At 33.0% G+C, this 21523-nt stretch overlaps 1 protein-coding gene across 1 annotated transcript in view; it reads right to left on the reverse strand.

Annotated features, from left to right (window-relative positions):
* Window positions 1–21523, reverse strand: part of LOC145661950 (neuropilin-2-like) — a 100949-nt gene that overhangs the window by 12731 nt on the left and 66695 nt on the right. The window contains exons 2-3 of the mRNA XM_081727299.1: window positions 15197–15346; window positions 6796–6918 (exon numbers count right to left, since the gene is read on the reverse strand). Coding sequence (XP_081583425.1) covers window positions 6796–6918; window positions 15197–15346 — 273 coding nt within the window. The remainder of the gene's footprint in view (window positions 1–6795; window positions 6919–15196; window positions 15347–21523) is intronic.

Raw genomic sequence — 21523 nt, forward strand, 5'->3', positions numbered from 1 at the left:
GTATGAATAAAATGGAGCCTAGACTCTGCTCACTTGAGGTGAGCATGCTCTATTCGTGAGCAAACTCTAAAAATTTCGTATGAATAAAAACTACCAATAGTTTTGAGAGCTTACTCTTGCAGAAGCCGAGCATGCTCATAGAGGTTGCTATTTTATACAAATACGAAGTGTTATTTTATACGAATTACGCGCAATAACCAATTTAGATAATGTTTATATTAATTTCAAGTGTATGTAGTTCAGTCATATATATGTGATAAAATATATTTACACTCTCACATAAACTTTTCTTTGAATTATATGCTAAGTCTGCTAAATCATCCGTAATTATATGTAGTTACCTTAGTAGAAATGCTAGAATAATATAAAATTTCTAAACACTAATGCAGATATCTGTAATTGTCATGATTTTATGAAATATACAATTGTAAAATATTTGACTTTGAAAAGTTTTACATTAATATTACAAGACTAGTAATTTTGGAAAATAGGCCCTGTTAGCATTGCTAGTATTAGTTTGTGGTCTGTACCATTAAAGTTGGAATTTAAACATGGGAGAAATGAAGGTTTTGTTGAGTAATATTCTGTTCTTGTTAAAAGAGAATTGAATTCCATAGCTACTGGTGTTTCCACTTCGTACTCAATGCTTTGCAAAGGACAAACTACACAAATAAAACTACATGACTCCTATTAAATATCAAAATTCTATACAAACAACTACATGAAAAAGAATAAACCATAAGATTTCTGCATACAAATACTCAATCAAACATAAAATTTCATGATGATACCGAAATTGCTGCGAAAAATGCATTGATGCTTTAAACGAAACTAGTCATCTAAATTTTAAAACAATAGTTACGTTAAAACAGTTAAACTTGATATATGATTGAAGATCAGAAAACAGAATAGGACCAGGAATACACTACTGGAATATCATGGATATTACTAATCTAAACCATGGAATATTATGCATACATTGACTAGACACAAAACAATTCTACCATATCGTTTGCTATTCAATACTGCATTAACGCTATATAAATTACATCAAATAAATATGAAACAAATTTATGTTGGTGCAACAAAGATATTGGATTAATAGATCATATAATTTTTGTCTGTGAGAAAACTGAAAAGGAAGAAATTACATATTAGATAAAATTTACAGACAATCGGGATATGGGCCTTACTCAATCAAAAACTTATTGGCAACAAATAACTTGGATCTAATTCAATCAATCATAGAATTTCTTACAACTAACGAAATTCAATTATGAAAGAGCATCTGATAAAGATTTTAGCGAAAGAGCTCATGGAAACAATCATTAAGACATAACTTCAATCAATATACATATAAATACATAGAAACAGACAAATCCGTATATCCACATATGGAAACTATTTTAAAAAATCAGCAGCAAAAAATAATAGTATAACTTATCATGGCTATCATTTAGAGACGTCAAGTCATGACCTAGCAATTCAAACTAACTTCTTTAAAGAACTTTTACTGGACAGAATATAAATCATAAAATATGAATGAAACATCGTTTAATAAAGTATAATATCTATTTCAACTTATAACAATTAAAGGGTAATAGAGGTCTCAGCTTATTAAAGTCGCATCGTAATGATAATTAAAAACTGAAAGAAGGGTTCAAGACAAGATCACTTAGGATTGAGTGTATTGCATATCATCTTAGAAATAAAAGGTAATTCCGATATGCTTTAATTCACAATTAAACTAATGAAACGATGATCTGCATAGATAGAACGTAAGCTGTTAGATTGGCCACAAGGCTTGTCAATATAAGCATTGTTAAGCCAATGTATAAACTTACGAGAGCAGATAGATTGCACTATTTTGAATCATTCGATGCTGAGAGGACATTGAGGCATATATCGAAAGATTTGATGAGGACTGCAATGCAAATGAAGTACCTGGCAAGAAAGAAAGTTGGGGGAACAAGATAACGACGGACATCTTTATCATCCTCCTTCAATTGAGCAATTGTGAATCAGCATAATTTTAATTTTTCACAAAATTTAGTTTCTATACAATTTTTATATATAATTACATATTTTTTATATGTCCTGAGCCTCTAACCTCCAAGTAATTTTACAAATTGTGTGAAAACAAATTTACTTAGGACAGGCGAATTCGTCCATGTTGGAACGACAAATCTACGTTTTCAAAAACAATTAAAACAAATTTAGTGAAGCAGTCCACTGGGCTATAAGGCCGAGACTTTCTTTATAAATCTCCCGAAAGAAGATAACTAGAACTAGAAAGAAAGTAGTGTATTAAGCTCGGTCATGGATTCAGCGTTATAGGACAATCAGGCAGATGGTGGCACTTAAAAAAGTATCTGAACTTAAGTTTATTGAATTAGTAGAAGTACTGACAAAACAGTACGGACAACTTACTAATTATATAGTGGAAGAGTTTAAATTTCACTCGTTGAGACAGCAAAGAGGACAATCTGTGCAAGATTATCTACTCATTTTAAAGACCGAAGCGAATATATGTACGGTAATTTTAAAAAAAGGCTTGCAAGAAGCAATATTGCATTAATTAGTCTTTGAAATTAGGAGTGCAGTCACACAGAAAAAGTTAATGTATGAGTCATCAATAACCTTAAACTCAGCTAAGGAAAGGAAGTACACGTTTCTAGCCACGAGAAATATGAGCGAACAGTAGAGAAGCTAAGATTAGACAAAAAGAAGCTCAGAAATAATCATAAGATTAAGCGTGAAAATTGGGCGATGATACATAAAATTAAATGATGTTCTGCGTTGGAAGTACAGTATCATAAATTCAAATTATACAACCATTTTCATCTAAGCAAAAATTATACCAAAAGACTGACATCGGAGAGTGAACAAACCAGTGTCACTACTGTGAATGTAGAGTCTGAAAGTTCATCATGAGCGGAGTTAGTTATAATGAATGAAAAAACAGAGAAGGTGGGCAAATACTCCGAGAAACAAGCACGTAAAGAAAAATCTAATTGAAAGTGACAAAACGAAAGAAACGGAGATAACTATGGAATTATTAAGATTGGACTCTTTAGAACAGAAACGAAAACACAGAGGAATTGATAACGGTTATTGGGTACCAATACAATGTGGAAACCAGGTGGGAAATTTTAAATTGAATAGAGAACAACGGTCACGATAATCCCAGAAGTGGCTTATTTTAAAATGTTCTAATATGAATTACAAGCCTCGGAGGTTAATTTAGTGACAGCAGACAATGAAAAAAAATCCCTTAGTTGGTCAATTCGTAGCTCCCGTGTGGACAGGAGCAAGAGTGAAAGATTTGCCGATTCTAGTGACTAAAGGAACTAGAATGGGGTACATATTGACTCAATCTGATTTTTCCTGGATGACGAAGGTGTTTTCAGGAAATACGTTCAACAAACCAAAACGAAGTACAAATTTATGGTAAAACAAGAATAGAAAAGAATGACGATGGAAAAGAATGAAGAAACAGAAAGGAATCTGAACAAAAAGAATGCGTAAAAATCAAGGATGTTATAAAATAGAGGATCTGCCCATAGGTATCTTCATCCTATTAAATGAATGAAGCCAAAAGAATAACCGAGCATCGGCACTTCTGATTGGCTACTCTCGTTTCCACCATCATCTGATTGGCTACTTTCATTTCCGCCATGAATGTTGGCTGAAAACATTGCGATCTTATCGGGCGGAGTGGGCAGAGTAGGGGTGGCGAAACTGTGACGTATGGCTTCAAGATTTTGTTGTAAGGGCAGATCCTCTATTTTATAAGATCCTTGGTAAAAATAAGAAGCAGCAAAATTCACAGAAAAACAAGAAAGAAAAGCAAGAAGAATTAAATAAAATATAGAAGATATGTTTGAACAACAAGGAGGAATGGACCAAGGAAGAAAACAGGAGGACGAGGACAAAGAGGTATGGAAGATTTGGCTTACTTAAAAAGAAAAAATTGTATTGGTAGGATTGGTAGGATTGGCTTGTGGTCTGTACCATAAAAATTGGAAGATAAACTAAGAAAAAGTAAAGGTTTTAGATGAGTAACATTCTGTGCTTGGTAAAAGAGAATTAAATTAGATAGCTACTGATGAGGAATCAAGATGGCGACCAAGAAGCTAAGTATAAGAGAGCTTTGCTCTCATTTTTCATTATTGTTTCAATTTTAAGCAAATTTTACTTTGGACGAATTTTAGTTTGATACAATTATACAAATATTTAGCACAATTTAATTATATTTGGCGCCACTTATCATTCTTAAATACATATTAAACAGCGAAAAACAAGTCTACTTATAATCAGCCAATCATCCATGTTAGAATGGCCATTTTATAAAACCAAATTTACATTATAACAATATTTAGCGATATAGTCGACTTGGCTTACTGAAGCCGCGAGTCCTAAAATTATTTACTTTGCAAGAAGTCGAAAACAGATCAGAACAGCTATTGATGTTTACATTTAAGATTGAGTTTATTAGATATCACCTTAGACGTAAAAGATAATTCCGATAATGGTATAATTGCAAGTGACTTGCATAGATAGAACGTAAAAACACCCTATCAGGCCCCAGGGCGTTTTTTTTTTTTTTTCCCTTTACACACTATAGTTGTCTTGTTTTTGTTTCGTAAGCTGGAATTGGGAATATTTTGTTCAAAATAAGCTAACTGCTTATTTTATTTGGAACTAGCTGAAATGCCTTTCTTTCCACGAGGAAGATACGGTTTATACAAAATTTATAAAGGTAAAACAATGAGTAAAAGGGATAAATAAGGAAAACCACGTTGCCCCTGTCAATATGACAGAAATAAAAACGAAAAGTTACGGTTTTGGCGTTGTTTCTATTAATGTGAGTGGAATAAACAATATCCAAAAATAACACCTTTGGTATTGTTCCTATCAATATGAATGAAACAAATAAATAACGGGTAGGACCAGCTGACACGTCTCTTCTTGCCTAAACTTGGGTTTAAATGTCATCAGAGCTACCATCAGTCAATTTCACGACTCAAAAACTAAGGATTTGACATTAATATAGGTCACTTTCGATTATTTTTACATATCACCCCTTCCATCCCTAACTTCTTCTAGCTAAAACAGAAATCGGGCTGAAATGTCATCTGAACTGTCACAAATCAGTTCAGCAAGCTCAAAAACTATGAAATTGGGAGTAATATCGGTCATTTTGAACATATTATATTTCACCCACTCCCTTCCATTACAATAAAGCAGGTCTTGAACGTTATCGGGGATGTCACTATTCATCTCAACGACCCGAAAAACTATAGATTCGACTCCAAGACCCGTCGCTTTTTTAAAAATTATTTTTACATATCACTCCTCGTACCTTTCACCCCTTCCCCCTTAAAACAGGATTTTAAAAAAACACTGGGATATGTGTTCGTTTTTTTTCCCCCCTTAATAGAGTTCATATACCGACTTTCATCTTCCTAACTTCGCGAGCTCAATTTCTTTTGTGAGATACTCAATTTTCTGCATAAATGCTTACCCCCCCCCCCATAAATCTGACTCCCGAGCCGAAAATTGAGCAAGGAGTTTTGTACGCGAATAGACGTGATTAAGGTCTATCTGCATACGAAATTTTGTTACTTAGGTAATTTCTTTCTATACGTAAAACTGATGACAGACGCAAGATTGTTGCAAGATAGTCTAGTTCAAGGTGGTCAGAAGGTCTGTTATAGCCATAGTGAAGGTGATATAGTTTGAATTGATGATAGAAATAATCTTTTCTGTACTGTTTCAATCACTTCTTTGTTTTATACTCATTTGTGCACCTAGGATGGTCTATACATGTTAATTTATATACAGAGTGTCTCAAAACAACAGCGACAACGTTTGGGAGGTGATTCACCCAAAATAAGACAAAAAGTATAGACCATCCTGGGTGCACAAATGCTTCCTTTCGAAGTTATAGGCTGCCGAAAACATGTAAAAATGAACTTTAAAGGTCCATATCTCAAAAAGTATTTGACTTACCGTAGTCCGGTTAAGACTTCACTTAGGAACTAATATGTGCACTATCCAAAAATACGTGTTTCCGAATCCTGCGGTACTCACGCAACAAGTTTTATAGAGGGGGTTTGTTACGGGCATATAATTTGAAGTACTCAAGAACTTTGGATATTTGGATTCTGAAACATGGATATCTGGATAGGGCACATACTAGTTCTTAAGTGAAGTCTTGACCCGACTACTTTAGGTCCCGTAATTTTGGAGCTATAGACTTTTAAACTTCTTTTTTTTATGTTTTCGGCAGCCTATAACTCCGAAAAGAAGCATTTGTGCAACCCAGGTTGGTGTGTACTTTTTTTCTTATCTTGGTGTCAGAAATCACCTCCGAAACGTTGTCGGTGTTATTTTGAAACACCCTGTATAAGGTAACTTCCACCTCGTGTAGTAATTTCCACGGCAATTTCCATGATATAAGAAAACGAAAGTTCATTGCAAGAGAAAGGATTTGTATTTACAAACCTTCCTAACATCCTGTTTTATAAAATTTTCTCACTTTTTCCTTGTTGTACCCAAGGACCGTTCTAACGGAGTTTCAAACTAACTTTGTATGCGTATGCATCCCACGTGTGAGTGTCCTTCTTAATATCTCCATTTACTAACCCGCACTATATTCGCTCATGGCTACGTATTGTCAAGTTTTGCATTACAGCCTGATCGTTCGTTTCCTTTTTTCTTTAACAGTGTCTCATGTGTAATTAATCTAAAGTCATGAAGTATGGTATGGATTATAGGAAAATTACTAACATGTTGATCCTGTGAGGTTGCCACAAAACCTGCTCCCTCCTTCTGGCACACAGGACTCCATAGAGAGCCAATCTTCTTTGCAGAAGGTTTCTCCTGGAGTTTGGAACACTTGGAATTCTTCAGCTGCAAATCAAAAGAAAATCAACAAGTAAATAAACAAAACAAATAAGCTATTAACTGCATAACTGATCAAAACTTTACAATGATGTAGATCTAATAAATATTCTGGCCATGAGTGCTATACTTTTTATGTATTGTACATACTGAAAAAGAAAAAAAAAGAAAAAGAAATACTAGTTTACAAGTAGTATGTGTGTAATCGTTAGAGTATCATCATCATAAGTATTCTGCCATTATTGTAGGTCACCTGCCGCAACTGAGAAGCTCTATGCTCAACGGTCTTCGCCTAATCTCTTCGTCTTCTTACCTTCGATTTTTCTGTTTTGATACCGTCCATCAACTGTAACCTCTTTCGCCTCCTCTCTCTCTTTCCTGCAATCATACCAGATAGAACCTTCCTCGTGATACACTTCCTTCTTAACCAATGTCCTAACCAGTTTCTCTTCCTTTTCTCAACTATATCTAAAATTGTTCTTTCCTTCCCACTATTTCTAACACCCTTTCATTCGTTTTCCACTCTACTTAATTCTCTCCATTCCTCTCCACACTCACATTTCAAAAGCTTCCAGTCATTTTTCATCATTTTTGCGTAATGTCCATGTTTGTCCCCCATACAGTACAATGCTTCACACGAAGCATTTTATAAGTCTTTTTTTTTTTCAACTGCTTATTCAAGGAATCACAAAATACTTTCTTTTCCTCCTAAAAGATTCTTTGGTCATTCCTATCTTTGCTTTTTATTTCGCGTTCACACTTCATATCATCACTAATAATATAATCCAGTATCGAAAACTAGTTATCTGTTCTATTTTTTCCCCTCCTATTTATATATTTGACACCAACCGCTTCGTTCCAATCACCATGGCTTTTGTATTTCTAACATTTATTTTCATTCCATATTCTTCACAACTCTTCTCAAGTATTCTAATATCTTACTAATTTTCCTTTCAGATTCCGCTACAAGCCATATCATCTGCAAACCGTATATGTCTAATTATCCTATCGAAATGCCGTCTTCATTATGCAGGCTCTTTTTCCCTATCTCTTTTAGATATATGTTAAATAAAGTTGGCGAAAGACAGTATCCCTGTCGAAGTCTCCTTTCAATTGCACTCTCCTCTGACATTTCCTCCCCTATTCCAACACTTATATGTTGGTTCATATATAAGTTTCTTATGAGTCTTCGATCTTTCCATTCCAACCTAACCTTCTTCAGAGCTTTTAACAACAATTCCCAATTTACACGGTCAAAAGTCTTTTCTAGATCAATAAATACGACATATACCTGTTTCCCTTTTTCTATAAACCTTCCACCGATAACCCTTAATAATCCAATTGCATCTCTTGTGCTCTTCCCTGTCCTGAACCCAACTGTTCCTCCTCATCTTTTTTATTTGTTCTTCCATACAACCTTCTGTTTAGAATTCGAAGGCAAATTTTTGCTGCATGAAATATGAGACTAATAGTTCTATGATCTTCACACACACACACTTTCTCTACTATTTTTATTGTACTTTCTTTACATGTACAAAAAATAAATAATCCATTTGTTCCAGCAGAATAAAATCTATCATTTATTATTGGCAAGAAACATAATTTTAGCGTTATAAAAATAAGTTTTTTCTCCATTTTCTCGAAAATTACAAACGAGAATTTACTCTGAAGCACGGGCGTATGCAGGGGGTGGGTCCTGGGGGTCCGGACCCCCAAAATCCGGACTTTTTTGTAATTTTAGTCTAATTTTAGGGGCAATTTTACAATTTTAAATATAATTTAGCCTGAAATTGTGTTTGGACCCCCCGAAAAGCTTTGGACCCCTCCCTAAATAAATTCCTGCGTAGTCCCTGCTCTGAAGCATGTCATTTCGTTCAGTTTGATGTCAGCTATTGTTTGATATGGGGTCTAATATCTCGTCCTTATACAATATTATAATTCAAAACAAAAATTTTTGAAAAATAATTTTGGGCTATATGTCTCCTTAATCACATTACGTATTGTTGTTTTCCGAGTGCCATAATGAAAAGTTCAATGGGACTATATCTCAATTTCAGTTTCTTCTTAATAGGTGACTTGTTTATAGTATAACATCATTTTTTTAAGGTTTAAAATTCGTTGCCGTCGATCATCTCGAAAACTACGCATCATAATAGTTTACACTCATCCATATCATTTGTTCAGCTGAAAGAGATCTGTCGATTAGCACAGAGTTTCTCAATCTATGGTACGCGTACCAGTGGCGAATGGTACGCGAGTCGCTATTGGTAGTACGTACGACTTATACGTATGTTGGTGGTACGTACGAGTAACACTTTGGTGGTATGTCATGTAAAAGGTTGAGAACCCCTGGATTAACACATGTCTCATCTTTGGATATTATTTTTTCGTAAGACTCCAATAACATTGTAGATTTTTTTAAAAAAATAATAATGTTGTCATTGGTCTATTATACGAATGTTTATAATAGTGGTGTGATCTAATATATTTACCATAAAAGAATACAAGAAAGATTTTTAAAAAAGTTATTTTTTATAACTAAGTTTATATTTTGTAAGTTTTACAACAAATAAATTTGAAATTGTACTTCGTTTATATAGATCGTGGCATTATAAGAAGAAGTGTGTTTTACGTTAAACATATTTTTTTTAGAATACTTATTTCATACAAGTTTAACTTTATAATTTTGTTTTTACAACGTGTTATTGAATTATTTTCATCATTATTATGATTTCTATTTATTCCATTAATATCACTTCAGTCTGTTTTATTATTACTATGATATATATTTATTTCATTATTATGATGTCCATTTATTTTCATTATTATTAGGGTTTCTAATTATTTCATTATTATCATTAATGTTTTTTTTATTATTACGATATCTATTTCATTATTTTAATTTCTATTTATTTTGTTACTATACCTATTTATGTCATCATTACGACTTCAATTTATTTTAATTACTTTTGTTATTTTATTATTATTTTATTATTTTTTTTATTATTGTGATACCTGTTAATTTCATTAGTATAATTTATAATTATTTCGTTTTCATTATTATTATGACTTCTTTTTCTTCATTATTATGATATCTACAAATTTCTTCATTATGACTTCTATTTTTTCATTACAATAACTAGCTAACTAACTCTATGGCCTATGGAACCCGAAGGTTCAATGTCACGTTCACAAAAGCTCTCCACTGACTTCTATCCTTAGCCAACTGGATCCAGTTCCTACTTTGTATTCCTATTTCTGCGAGATCCATCTTAATATGTTCTCTTATTTGCACCTAGGTCTTCCTAATGGTCGTTTTCCGATTGTACTTCAAGTTAAGACTTTCAAAGCGTTCCTACTTTCTTTCATTCTAGCTACATGACCTGCCCACCAAATACTCCTAGATTTGATGACTATAACAATGTTTGGCAAATGGTATAATTTATGTAGTTCCTCGTTATGAAGTTTCCGCCATTCCCCATTGCCGTTCCTCTTAGGTCCGAATATTCGTCTCAGAATTTTATTCTTAAATACCTTTAGTATACGTTCTTCCCTCAGAGTAAGCGACTATGTTTCGCAATCATACAGCACAACATGCATGATTATCGTTTCATGTACTTTAAGCTTCAAATTTCTCGACAGAATTCGCGACGACAAGAGATTTTGAACTGAATAATAACACGGATTCCCTGCTTTTAGTCGACATTTAATTTCTTCGTTAATATGATTTTCATCTATTAATATTTATCCTAGATATTTGAAAGTATCCACTTTATCAAAAGTATTATTTGATATTTTAACGCATTAATAATTTGCAGTATTACGATCCCGAAGAACTTCTATGCATTTAGTTTTCTCTGCATTTACATCTAAACCCAAGTTCCTACAAACGTTTAATAAGACATCTGCATTTCTTTCTATTGCTCTCCTATCACCCCCTACTAAATTTACATCATCAGCATACGCCATAAACTAGTGAACACCATTCAACTCTAGGCCCTGGTTGCTATCTTTGATTTTCCTTATAGTGTACTCCAGGACAAAGTTGAATAATAATGGCGACAACGCATCTCCTTGTTTCAGGCCATTCTCGACGTGAAAGCTCGTAGACAAAAATTTTCCTACCTGGAAATTAATGTAATTAGCTTTTTCGACATTCCAAATTCTGTAAGAATGTAGTACAGTGTTTCTCTCCTAACCAAGTCGTAAGCCTTTCTAAGATCAATAAGTAATTGATGTACCGAGGGATTGTTTTTCCACTTCGTTTCATGTATTTGTCGAATGGTAAATATTTGGTCGATAGTTGTACTGATAATCTTTTCATTATGATATATTTTTTTTAATTTTTTATTTTGTCTTTAATTTCTTTTCATTATTACTATTATTATTATTTCAATTTATTTTATTAATGTGACTTGAATTAACTTCCATTATTATTATTTTATTTATTTATTTCATTATTATGACTTCAATTTGCTTTTATTATTATCATGACTTCTATTTACCTCATTAATATGACTTAAGTTAATTTTCGTTATTATTATTATTATTATTATTATTATTATTATTATTATTATTATTATTATTATTATTATTATTATTATTATTATTATTATTATTATTATTATTATTATTATGTCTATTTATGACATTATCAATATTTCTATTTACAGTATTTCATTAAAATTACTTCAGTTTAGTTTTTGTTACGATGATATCTATTTATGATTTCTATGAATTCCATTATTATTATGGTTTCTATTCATTTCAATATTACGATTTCTGTTTATTTCATTATTAAGTTATCTGTTTATTCCATTATTATAATATTGTTTTATATTTTCATTAATATTAGGGTTTTTATCTATTTCTTTATTATGACGTCCACTTATTTTTATTATTATTATGTCATTATTATAATTTCCATTAATTCATTATGATAGCTATAATTTCATATTTTCTATTTATTTTACAAATATGTCTTTATTTTTATCATTATTATTATCTCATTATTGTGGTTTCTATTCATGTTATTACTATTATTTCCATTAGTTCATTATGATACCTATATTTCATAATGATTTATATTTACTTCCAAATATGTCTTTGTTTTTAGCATTGTTATTATTTCATTATGATTTTTATTTATGACATTACTATCATTTCCTTTAATCATTATGATGCCTATAATTTTATAATAATTTCTATTTATTTCACAATTAGTCTTGATTTTTATCATTGTTATTATTTCATTATTATGATTCCTATTCAAGTCATTACCATCATTTCCATTAATTCATTATGATAGTTATAATTTCATAGATTTCTATTTGTTTTACAAATATGCCTTTATATTTATCATTGTTATTATTTCGTTATTATGATTCCTATTTATATCATAATCATTACACTCTAGCTGTTCAGTTTGCAGTGACTGAACGACCGCTATACGTGTCGAATCTCTTTGCTGCATTTCTTTTACTGTTTTAGAGAGCAGAACCGTTTATTTGGTTAATTTATAAATTCACATATTTCACTTAGCCACACACTAATGTGTTATTTCTTGGTTTTATCAAAATCAAACGCGAAACTGAAGTCAGAAGTAAAATGTATATTTTTACGAAGTACGTTGTATAGTAGTATATGAGCCATACAAATGCTTGAACTGTCAATTTTAGATTGTTGTTTTATTAGAACTTACATGTTCATGAAAATTAAAATAAATTTATTTGAATTGATTTCATGGTTCAGCAGTCTCAGAATCAATATTCTAACATATAATTGACATATTTAGAATAAATTATGAGGAAAATTAAAATAATGTAGACTCATGAAAGGATGATTTAAGTTAGCAAAAAAAAAAAAAAAAAAAAAAAAAAACTGACCATTAAATCCTCCAATTGGAAACTAAATATTCTCCAGACGTATCGGAACAACAAGCTAGTTCCATATTCAGTGATAAAGTAATAAGAATAAAAATGGTTAAGAAAAAGATGATATGAGGACAGGAATACCTATCACCAAATGAATATAACGTAAAGGATGGGTACTAAATACAAGAGCAAAGCACAGTGGAGGAAAGAAAGAGAAAGGCTTGAGTTTGGAAGTCTATGCTACGTCACTGTTGCAAGATCCAAAGTACACATCAAAAGTAGATAGCCAAGTTTTATCAATATTACCAGAGTCCAGATTTAAAGTTGGCTTATATTTATCAATAAAAAATGATTCTTTAATCTCCCGTTGTATTTTTTTCCTGAACCATCACATTAATCTGATTTATATTAAGTGTATGTTGTTTTGGGTGAATTGACGATCCCGACATAAACTCCTCTTGTAATTTTTTTTGATTGTCTAATGTTTTTTTAGTTCAGGTGTTAATATTGTGTTTCGTTTGACCTATATATGAACAGTCACATTGTCACTGAGCACGATAAATACCTGACTTATTTAGTCGATCAACAAAATAACGTTTAAAGCCGGGGAGATGCTTTTATAAACTTTTCGAGGGAGATACTGGAAGCACATATGTTGTGCTTTGCAAGAATACGTTGAATTCTTGTCGATAATTGTTGAAAGTAAGGAATTCCCATCCAATTTGTTGCTTCTTTAGCAATATTGTTTTTAGGGGTTTGCACCGATCTACGTGTTTGACTAAACCATTTTATAAAGTACGCAACTAATAACTGGTGTTTTGTCCTGTTTGATATAAAAACAGTATTTCATCATCGTTGAAATCACTTGGACGATCACAAATTAGTAATTCCCTACGGAAGAAATTCTTCCAATTGTTATAAGTTGCATATACGTCTTAACTTTTCTGATATGGGTCTTAACTTTCATTTTATCAAGTTAGCAACCCTACATTCCGCTTTAATAACAGCAGTTAAATGTTAAAGCATAAAAACGAGCCATCTTTACCTACTACTTAATATATATATATATATAAAAGGTCCTTTAGTCAATAATTTCTTAATGCAATACAGACATAATTATATATTATTATGCAACAAAAATATAATTATAAACTCACTCACCAGCTCTTCTCTAACTGACTGAATCCTACTTGAATAGTTATCTCATTGACTAAGGTAAAAAAAAAAATTAAAAAATAATAAAAAAATAATCCTGTATTTCTGCTAGCTAATGCGCGTCTTTATCTACTTGCAAAAATTACATAGAGGCAATAATGGTTATTCAAATAACTTCGTAATTTCCAGTGTCACTGAAAACTGGCGGTTTTTAAAGTTATATTTGAGATTCGAAACACCATAACTGGTGGGTAAAGAAAGCTTCACATTTAATTTCTGGTATAGGCATGTTCCTTCAATTAGCTTTGACCCCTTTATATCTTAGTTTCCTCTCCCGGAAGTTTCTAACGAAAGTATCAATCCCCCGCCCCCCGTTCACTATGATGTTTCTAAATCGATACAAAATGTAATTGTGATTTGCATACAGTAGAACACATTTCTTGGAAATACACCAGACACATAGCGTCGGAGAAAGTACGTCACACTTTACCCATATAAAGTACAGGGTTAACCTAAATGATTCATCAGGTTTCAAAACACTATTTATTTACAAGTATACGACATACAAAGACGAGTGAGAACACGAAAAGATAGATGCACTTACCAAGTTTCTAGTACATTCTACATATGTTCAATGTGTGCGCCCTTAGTCAACCGGTACACATCCAAATGGTAAACCAGTTCCGTCCATACTTCACTAGCATGTTTTCGTCAATGTCCGTCACAGGAGCAGTGATGCGTTGTTGGCATGAGGGGTACATAAACTTTGTCCTTAACATGAAGAAATCACAGGAAGAAATCACATGGCGTGAGATCTGGCGACCTAGACGGCACAAAGCTCTGTCCCACGCGCTCCACTATTTCCTCTGAGACACGCGGCCGTCCTGTGCTTTTCCCTTTACACAGACAACCAGTATCACGAAACTTACGAAACCAACGCAAAATGCTCTGGTTACCAGGTGCAGCTTTCCCGTATTTGCGTATGAATGCAAGTTGAATGCTCGTGAACGACAAGCACTTCGCATATCCTAACACACAAGAACTCTTCTTCTAAATTGCCGCCATTTTGTAAAGTGCCGCCACAGGCCTGCCATCTAGCGTGCAAGCGAGCCTCGAGGCAGGATTTTTAAACCTGATGAATGTATCCATCTTTTCATGTATCACCCTTCTTTGCATGTTGTATACTTGTAAATAAACAGGGCTTTGAAACCCGATGAATCACTTAGGAACATACCGTAAAAATAATGTTGTCTCCTTACCATATAACTTAACTCCACAGTATTCTTCTGATGGACGTAGTATATCGTAACAACAATCGTGCTCTACTGGATAAGACTCAGGGTAATTAGGTGACTCCAAATAACCTTCTTCTTCTTCTAATCTCACGTAGCAAGAGACAGGCATTGACTCTGAAACACAAAAATAGCACCATATTTAGTTCAGTATTGCATGTATGAATAAAACAGAAAGACTTTCTATATATAAACATATATGAACTTATATATGAAGAGTTGAGTAACAGTCACCTAAGCGCCAAATTAGAAATTTCTCAGTTAAGTCCACGAACAATCCCTAGATACTTATATATATATATATATATATATATATATATATATATATATATATATATATTCAAGGAGATATTAACCTATCAGGAAACTAGGGGCTCCAGAACGGGATCCAGGGATCCAGGACGGACTTCCGGGGGGGCGGGGGGCGGTAACACTGCTACTTAGAGCTACTTTTAAGAGCTCCAAACTCTGGGATGGGTTTTATTTATATATAAAATAAAGTTTCCTCTTCTGGAAGGGGGCAATGGCCCCGATCGCTCCCCTTGGATCCACCCCTGCGAGGAAACATGACTCATTCTGTGCTGGGAGGGCGGTGATTTCTTATTACACTGGTAAAATATACAGAAAAGCTACACTTTAGGTACAATTTTGTCGAAAGTATGAATGTGGTATATAGGCTACTCTGCCACTCAACTCTTCACATACTTTCAAGGTTTTATACAATGTTCCTTGGTATTTCATTTTAACATTTAACAAAACATTTACATCTTTTTCACTTTTCGCAGTTCATTTGATCTTTCCGAAGAAAAAGAACAGCAAGGATAGTACATATCGCGCGTAATCAACAGAACTAATCTGATCTTGAATAAACTTGACACGGAGGTTAATCTTGACTTGTTTAGTATGTATGTGAAACATTACAAAACATTGATTTCTGGGCATTGACTTTATCAGATTTCCGTAAAATCACTAATTTAAAAAATAATTTATGGCTATTTAGAATAACAAGTACCAGTGACACATGTGCACCACGTAAAGGAATTTGGTTTATATGTTGTGATATTTTCTCAATTAATATTGAAACCAGAAGTGTTAATAGATTCTAGTTCAGCTTTCAGTAGAGAGATTACAGGGTGGTCCGGAAGTGGGCGTACCCGTAATTGGTGTTTTCTAACGGCTTTAGGTTTTACACACATTTGTTTGGTAACATTACTTGGCATTGTCTAGCAACATTCCTATACATGTTCACCAGCACACTTCGCGATTCACGTGCGCAATTACCTGAATCAGACATTTCCTGGCTGCTGGATTGCAAGAGGTTGTGCATTTTCACCAGCTTCCTTTGCCTGGCCTCCAAGAAGTCCCGATCGGACGACACCAGATAATACTCTCTGGGGTTTCATAAAGAAACACTCGATATCACACAACGCAGGAACTACGAGCAGCAGCTGTGGAACAAGCCTCCACCCTCGTGACTCCGAAGTATCTCCGCAAAACATCTGCGAGAACTTGGCGCAGAATTCAGCCATTACGACATGGATCCTAATTATACCGATGTTTATGATTACGTTTATGATGACTTACGGACCACCCTGTAGAACAGAAATGAAATATACTCTTGGAACACGTAATTGATTGCAGAAAACCGTTTCTATATGTCTATTGCCATCTTTACTCTATAACGATCACCTTTAAAACCGGAAGTGGTTGATTTCCTGCCACTTCCGGTTTTAATAGAGATTAGAAATGAAAACGGAACTTTTTTTTATTCTAAGAAAGCAGCTAGTCAAAATTATAAAGTGCATTTGTGCAGCTCAAAACAGAGAACCATGTATCCCGATATTTACATGTTACATACTGTAAAACTAGTAAAACTAGTAGTTTCTCTAACGGTATCATCTTACTCTTTGGTGAGGATAGATATCGTGGAGGTTAGGCATCTCTGTTTGTTTGGTGTTTCAAGACAAAATATTATTGTTTGATATTGTTATAGTGCCCAAATTATCAACAGGAATAAACACAGACTAATTTCCGAAAAATGCAACTTTTAACAATTCTCTTACCATGACCATTTTGTTTCGTTTCACTGTCTTGATCACTTTGACAATGTGCATACTTGTCATCGCTAAATGGGATTATCTCTTGCAAAATGGCAAACTCATTTACAGCATTACGGTTTTCAACTGTCTGTTGAATGAATGTCGTGGAATTGGAAATTCAGAGTAACAATGTAGGTTTCTTCTTTAATAAGTATATTTTGGGTAAATGTTTAGCAGAAGGGGTCTAGAAGTACGTAAAAAATACGAAATTTGCAGGGAATATGAAGATGCAAGCACTTAGACCTAACAGAACTTAACCAAATCTAACCTAACTTAAACTAAACTGAACTAACCGAAATAAGCTAATATTAATAGAAATAAGCAAAATTCTATCATTTTTTCGAAAATTATGCAGGACCCCTATACTAATATAATCTAACGTAAACTAACCTAATCTAACCGCAACTAACCTAGTCCAACCTGAACTGACCTAATGCGAACAGAAACTACAGAAATTGTAACATTTTTTATTTATTTATTTTTTATTTTTATTTTTATTTTACTTTTTTTTTATAAAAATAGCTGGACACCTTCTGCTAAACATTGTCCATAATATGTCCTTTTATTTTTAAATCTGCTACAATAATTGAAATAAATAATAATTTAATTTCTCCTCATTTGACATGTCAATGTTTGGATAAGCATACATGTTTTGGTGTAAGGAAAAATCTCTCAGCTATTCATTTACATTGGTTTTGCTTAAAATAACACTATTGTAATATCTCACACATGGTCCTATTTATAAATATCAAGATGTGCTTTTATTTGTTTAAAAAATCACATGCGTTTTACTACAAGCACATTGATCACGTGATGGAAGAAAACTACCAGCGCCACCGTTATTCAGAGAAAGGTATAAAATTCCAAGAATCACCACAACCGACATCCAATGATGTCAACCCGTGGGAAAAATCTCATATTATGGGATTTTTTGACAATGATTACTTGAAATGGGATAAAGGGGATTTTCGTAAAAATAAGCAGGATTTAATTTATGGGTTTTTTCATATATTGTATTCCAATGACGTCAACAAAATTGTCTATAGCGAGGAGTAGACAAACGAGTTTTCAATAAACTTGAAATTAATGCTAATTGTCAAATTTTGTTAATATAAAATGTGTAAGTGTTAAAGTGATTTATGCAATAACTTGTGAATCTCAGAAGAAACGTGCCAAGGAACGTTAATCGTACTCTTGACATTTAAAGAAAGAGATAAATGAAAGAAAAAACTGAAGAAAATAAAACGAGAAACGTCCAACTTCCAAATCCTTTCATACAAAATGACTGAAGAATAAAGTTTATTTAGTTTTATTACATTCAGAAACAAAATTATGGCACAAAAACGTGATGGAAATACTAAGCTCACAACGAAATACACTTATTTTCATCAGTATTTTCAATTGTTTCTTTCAGCTAAGGAAAATAGTTGTTCATAAACTGTTTGATAAACGTAGACAATCGAAATTTTTAAATAATTTACTCATATATTGAAGAAAATGACTGTTATACATTAATTTCTCTGTTCATGTTGTGTATGTATAGACAATTTTGTTATAAGTATAGCGTGGGGAAATTTAACAGCAAAATGAGAGTTTTTGCCTCTCGAGATGAGATTTTATAACGTTTCAGGTTGGCATCACTGCCGACATCAGTCTCGGCTGATCACTCCTGCTTTCTTAGCTTGAATGGAGCTCTGGGAGTATCCTAACCTAACCCTTACTATGTAGCTCTGAGGCCTTCTGCACACTTAGGTTGCTGTAGAACTCTGAGAGATTGCTAACCGCATACCAGAAAGCTTGCTGTGGAGCTTGGTGGTGTTCCTTTCCGTCTAACTTGCTGTGAATCTCTGCGAGACTCCAATCTCTCCTTGCTTGCTGTGGAGCACTGAGAATCCTGTCCCATCTCACTCAGCTTGCCAGAAGCTTTATGGAGATCCTTCTCTTGGCTGTCTGAGCCTTGGGATACCCACTTAACCTAACTACTTAGAGGATTATCTTAGAGAATCTGTATTACACTGTTTCATAACAGAAAGTTTTATAATACAACTGGCTGTGGGAGGGGAAAAAAAGATTCTCGTGTGTAATTGGTCTACCTTCTACCTAACAAGGTAATTTTACACTATACTACCTTAAACTTAATTTAATTCAATGTTATTTAGATTTATTTCATAATTTCTTATATGATGCACTGAAATGGTAACTATTAACATATTTCTTTACAAACTATGCACAATTGCTCTTCATTTTGTGCAGCATAATTAGTCAATTATTAATAGCATATCATCATGTTCAATGTTCTCCTTTATACTTTAAACACACCATCTATACTTTCTTAAGTACGCGACATTTGTTACCAACACATTTGTAGGATTACGTATTTCCCAAATATGTTTATTAACAAGATTATGAAGAATATGAGATGAAAAATAATGTAAAAGCGTGGTGGTTAGAACGAACGAGAAGTACTAATAAAAAATTATTAGTTTCCGGTATCAATGTATTATTGAAGATACGATTAGTGCAAATGAGATGTGAAAACGAGTTTAGGAATGGCGAAAGCAGCCATTAGGAAGAACAAAAGCGTATCTTATTTATCTTGGAATAAAGTTTTAACAAAAATACTTGTCGTCCATTTTTTGTTTGGATTATTGAATTCAACGAAGGAAAAGCATATTAATACTACGCAAAACTGATAATAAATGACTACACTTTTGCAAGGTCGTACAGAGCAAATTAGAGAAAATTAACTGAGGTCGTTAGTCAAAAGAGAGTCTTTAAAAGTTTTGCGACTCGCAAATCCCGTCTCTAATCTTAAGGGATTTCGAGATATGGCCATCTTATTATACGAGAATGATTCAAAAGTAATGTCTCCAAGCCCACTACTTGGCTAATAGTACTGCAAAAGTTATGAACTGTTTTACCATTAACGCACTGATGTTTAAGCTATAGAATGTCACTTGTTTCACCTTCCGATTTCTTCTCGTTCCAGAGTAATGAAGCAATCGTAAAGGCAGAAAAGGTTATAAGCAAAATAGTTCCTTGGTTAAATGCAAATAACCTTCTCCTAAATACAGATGAAACAGTCGCAATAAACGTTCGTTTCCCAGGAAATAATCCATTCTTCCCTTTGCTTAACATTAATAGAAAACAAATTGAGTATTCTGAAGCAACAAAATTACTTGGTGTTTACATCGATGATGATTTATCTTGGCAAACCCATGTTAAAACATTAAATAAAAAACTGACTAATTTATGTTTTGGTTTCTTTAGGTTACGTGATACGAAATAGTTTATTGACGCTATACTGTGCAAAAGTTCAATCACTCCTCAGTTTTGAAATTATTTTTGGGGGATCTGCCGCATGCAGTCAGGAAACATTTAGGATACAAAAGAAAATACTACGAATAATATTCATATTCAGACTGAATAAAAGAACATCCTGCAAACAAATATTTAGATCACAAAAAATTTTAACCCTTCCAAGCCTATACATATATAAATCTATACACTTCGTGAAACAAAACAAACAGATGTTTATACAAACAAGAGATATTCATGCATACAACACGTGGCAATTAAACGATATTTACGTAGTTCAACAAAATTACTCCAAATACCAAAAAATAAAAAATAAATGTTTATTTAAATTGTACGAAACTTTATAATATGTTACCATCACATTATGAAGAGGTAAATTTTAATACCCAAAACAAAATTCGTACTCTGTTACTTTCTAAAGCATATTATTCGGTTTAGGAATTTGCAAATGATAACGATGTATGAATATGATGTAATGATGTAACAAATTTAATATGTGATATTTGTTTATAATTTTGTACTACAAATGATGTAATAAGTTGTAATTACATCTTGCATTTATATACATATGACAACTGTACAACTTATAGGAGATACTCTCCATATAGGTCAAAACAGGCAAAATAAATAAATAAATCCATGACATTCAATGGTGACTTCCGGTTGAAACAGCCGGCTGTCAAATTTCTGACTGCGGAAGGTTGTGCGCCCAGTAACATTAATTGCCGCCGAAAACCCGTGAATACACTATTACGACCCGGAAACGAAGCATCAGTGGACGGAGTCCCACCGCACGTCATCTCTTCCGCCAAAAAATTCAAAGTTGTCGTATGCTGGCAAAGTATTGTTGACATTTTGCCTCATTCTGCCTATAGTC

Source organism: Thermobia domestica, chromosome 10, assembly GCF_964235325.1.
Source record: "Thermobia domestica chromosome 10, izTheDome1.hap1.1, whole genome shotgun sequence".
Lineage (NCBI taxonomy): Eukaryota > Metazoa > Arthropoda > Insecta > Zygentoma > Lepismatidae > Thermobia > Thermobia domestica.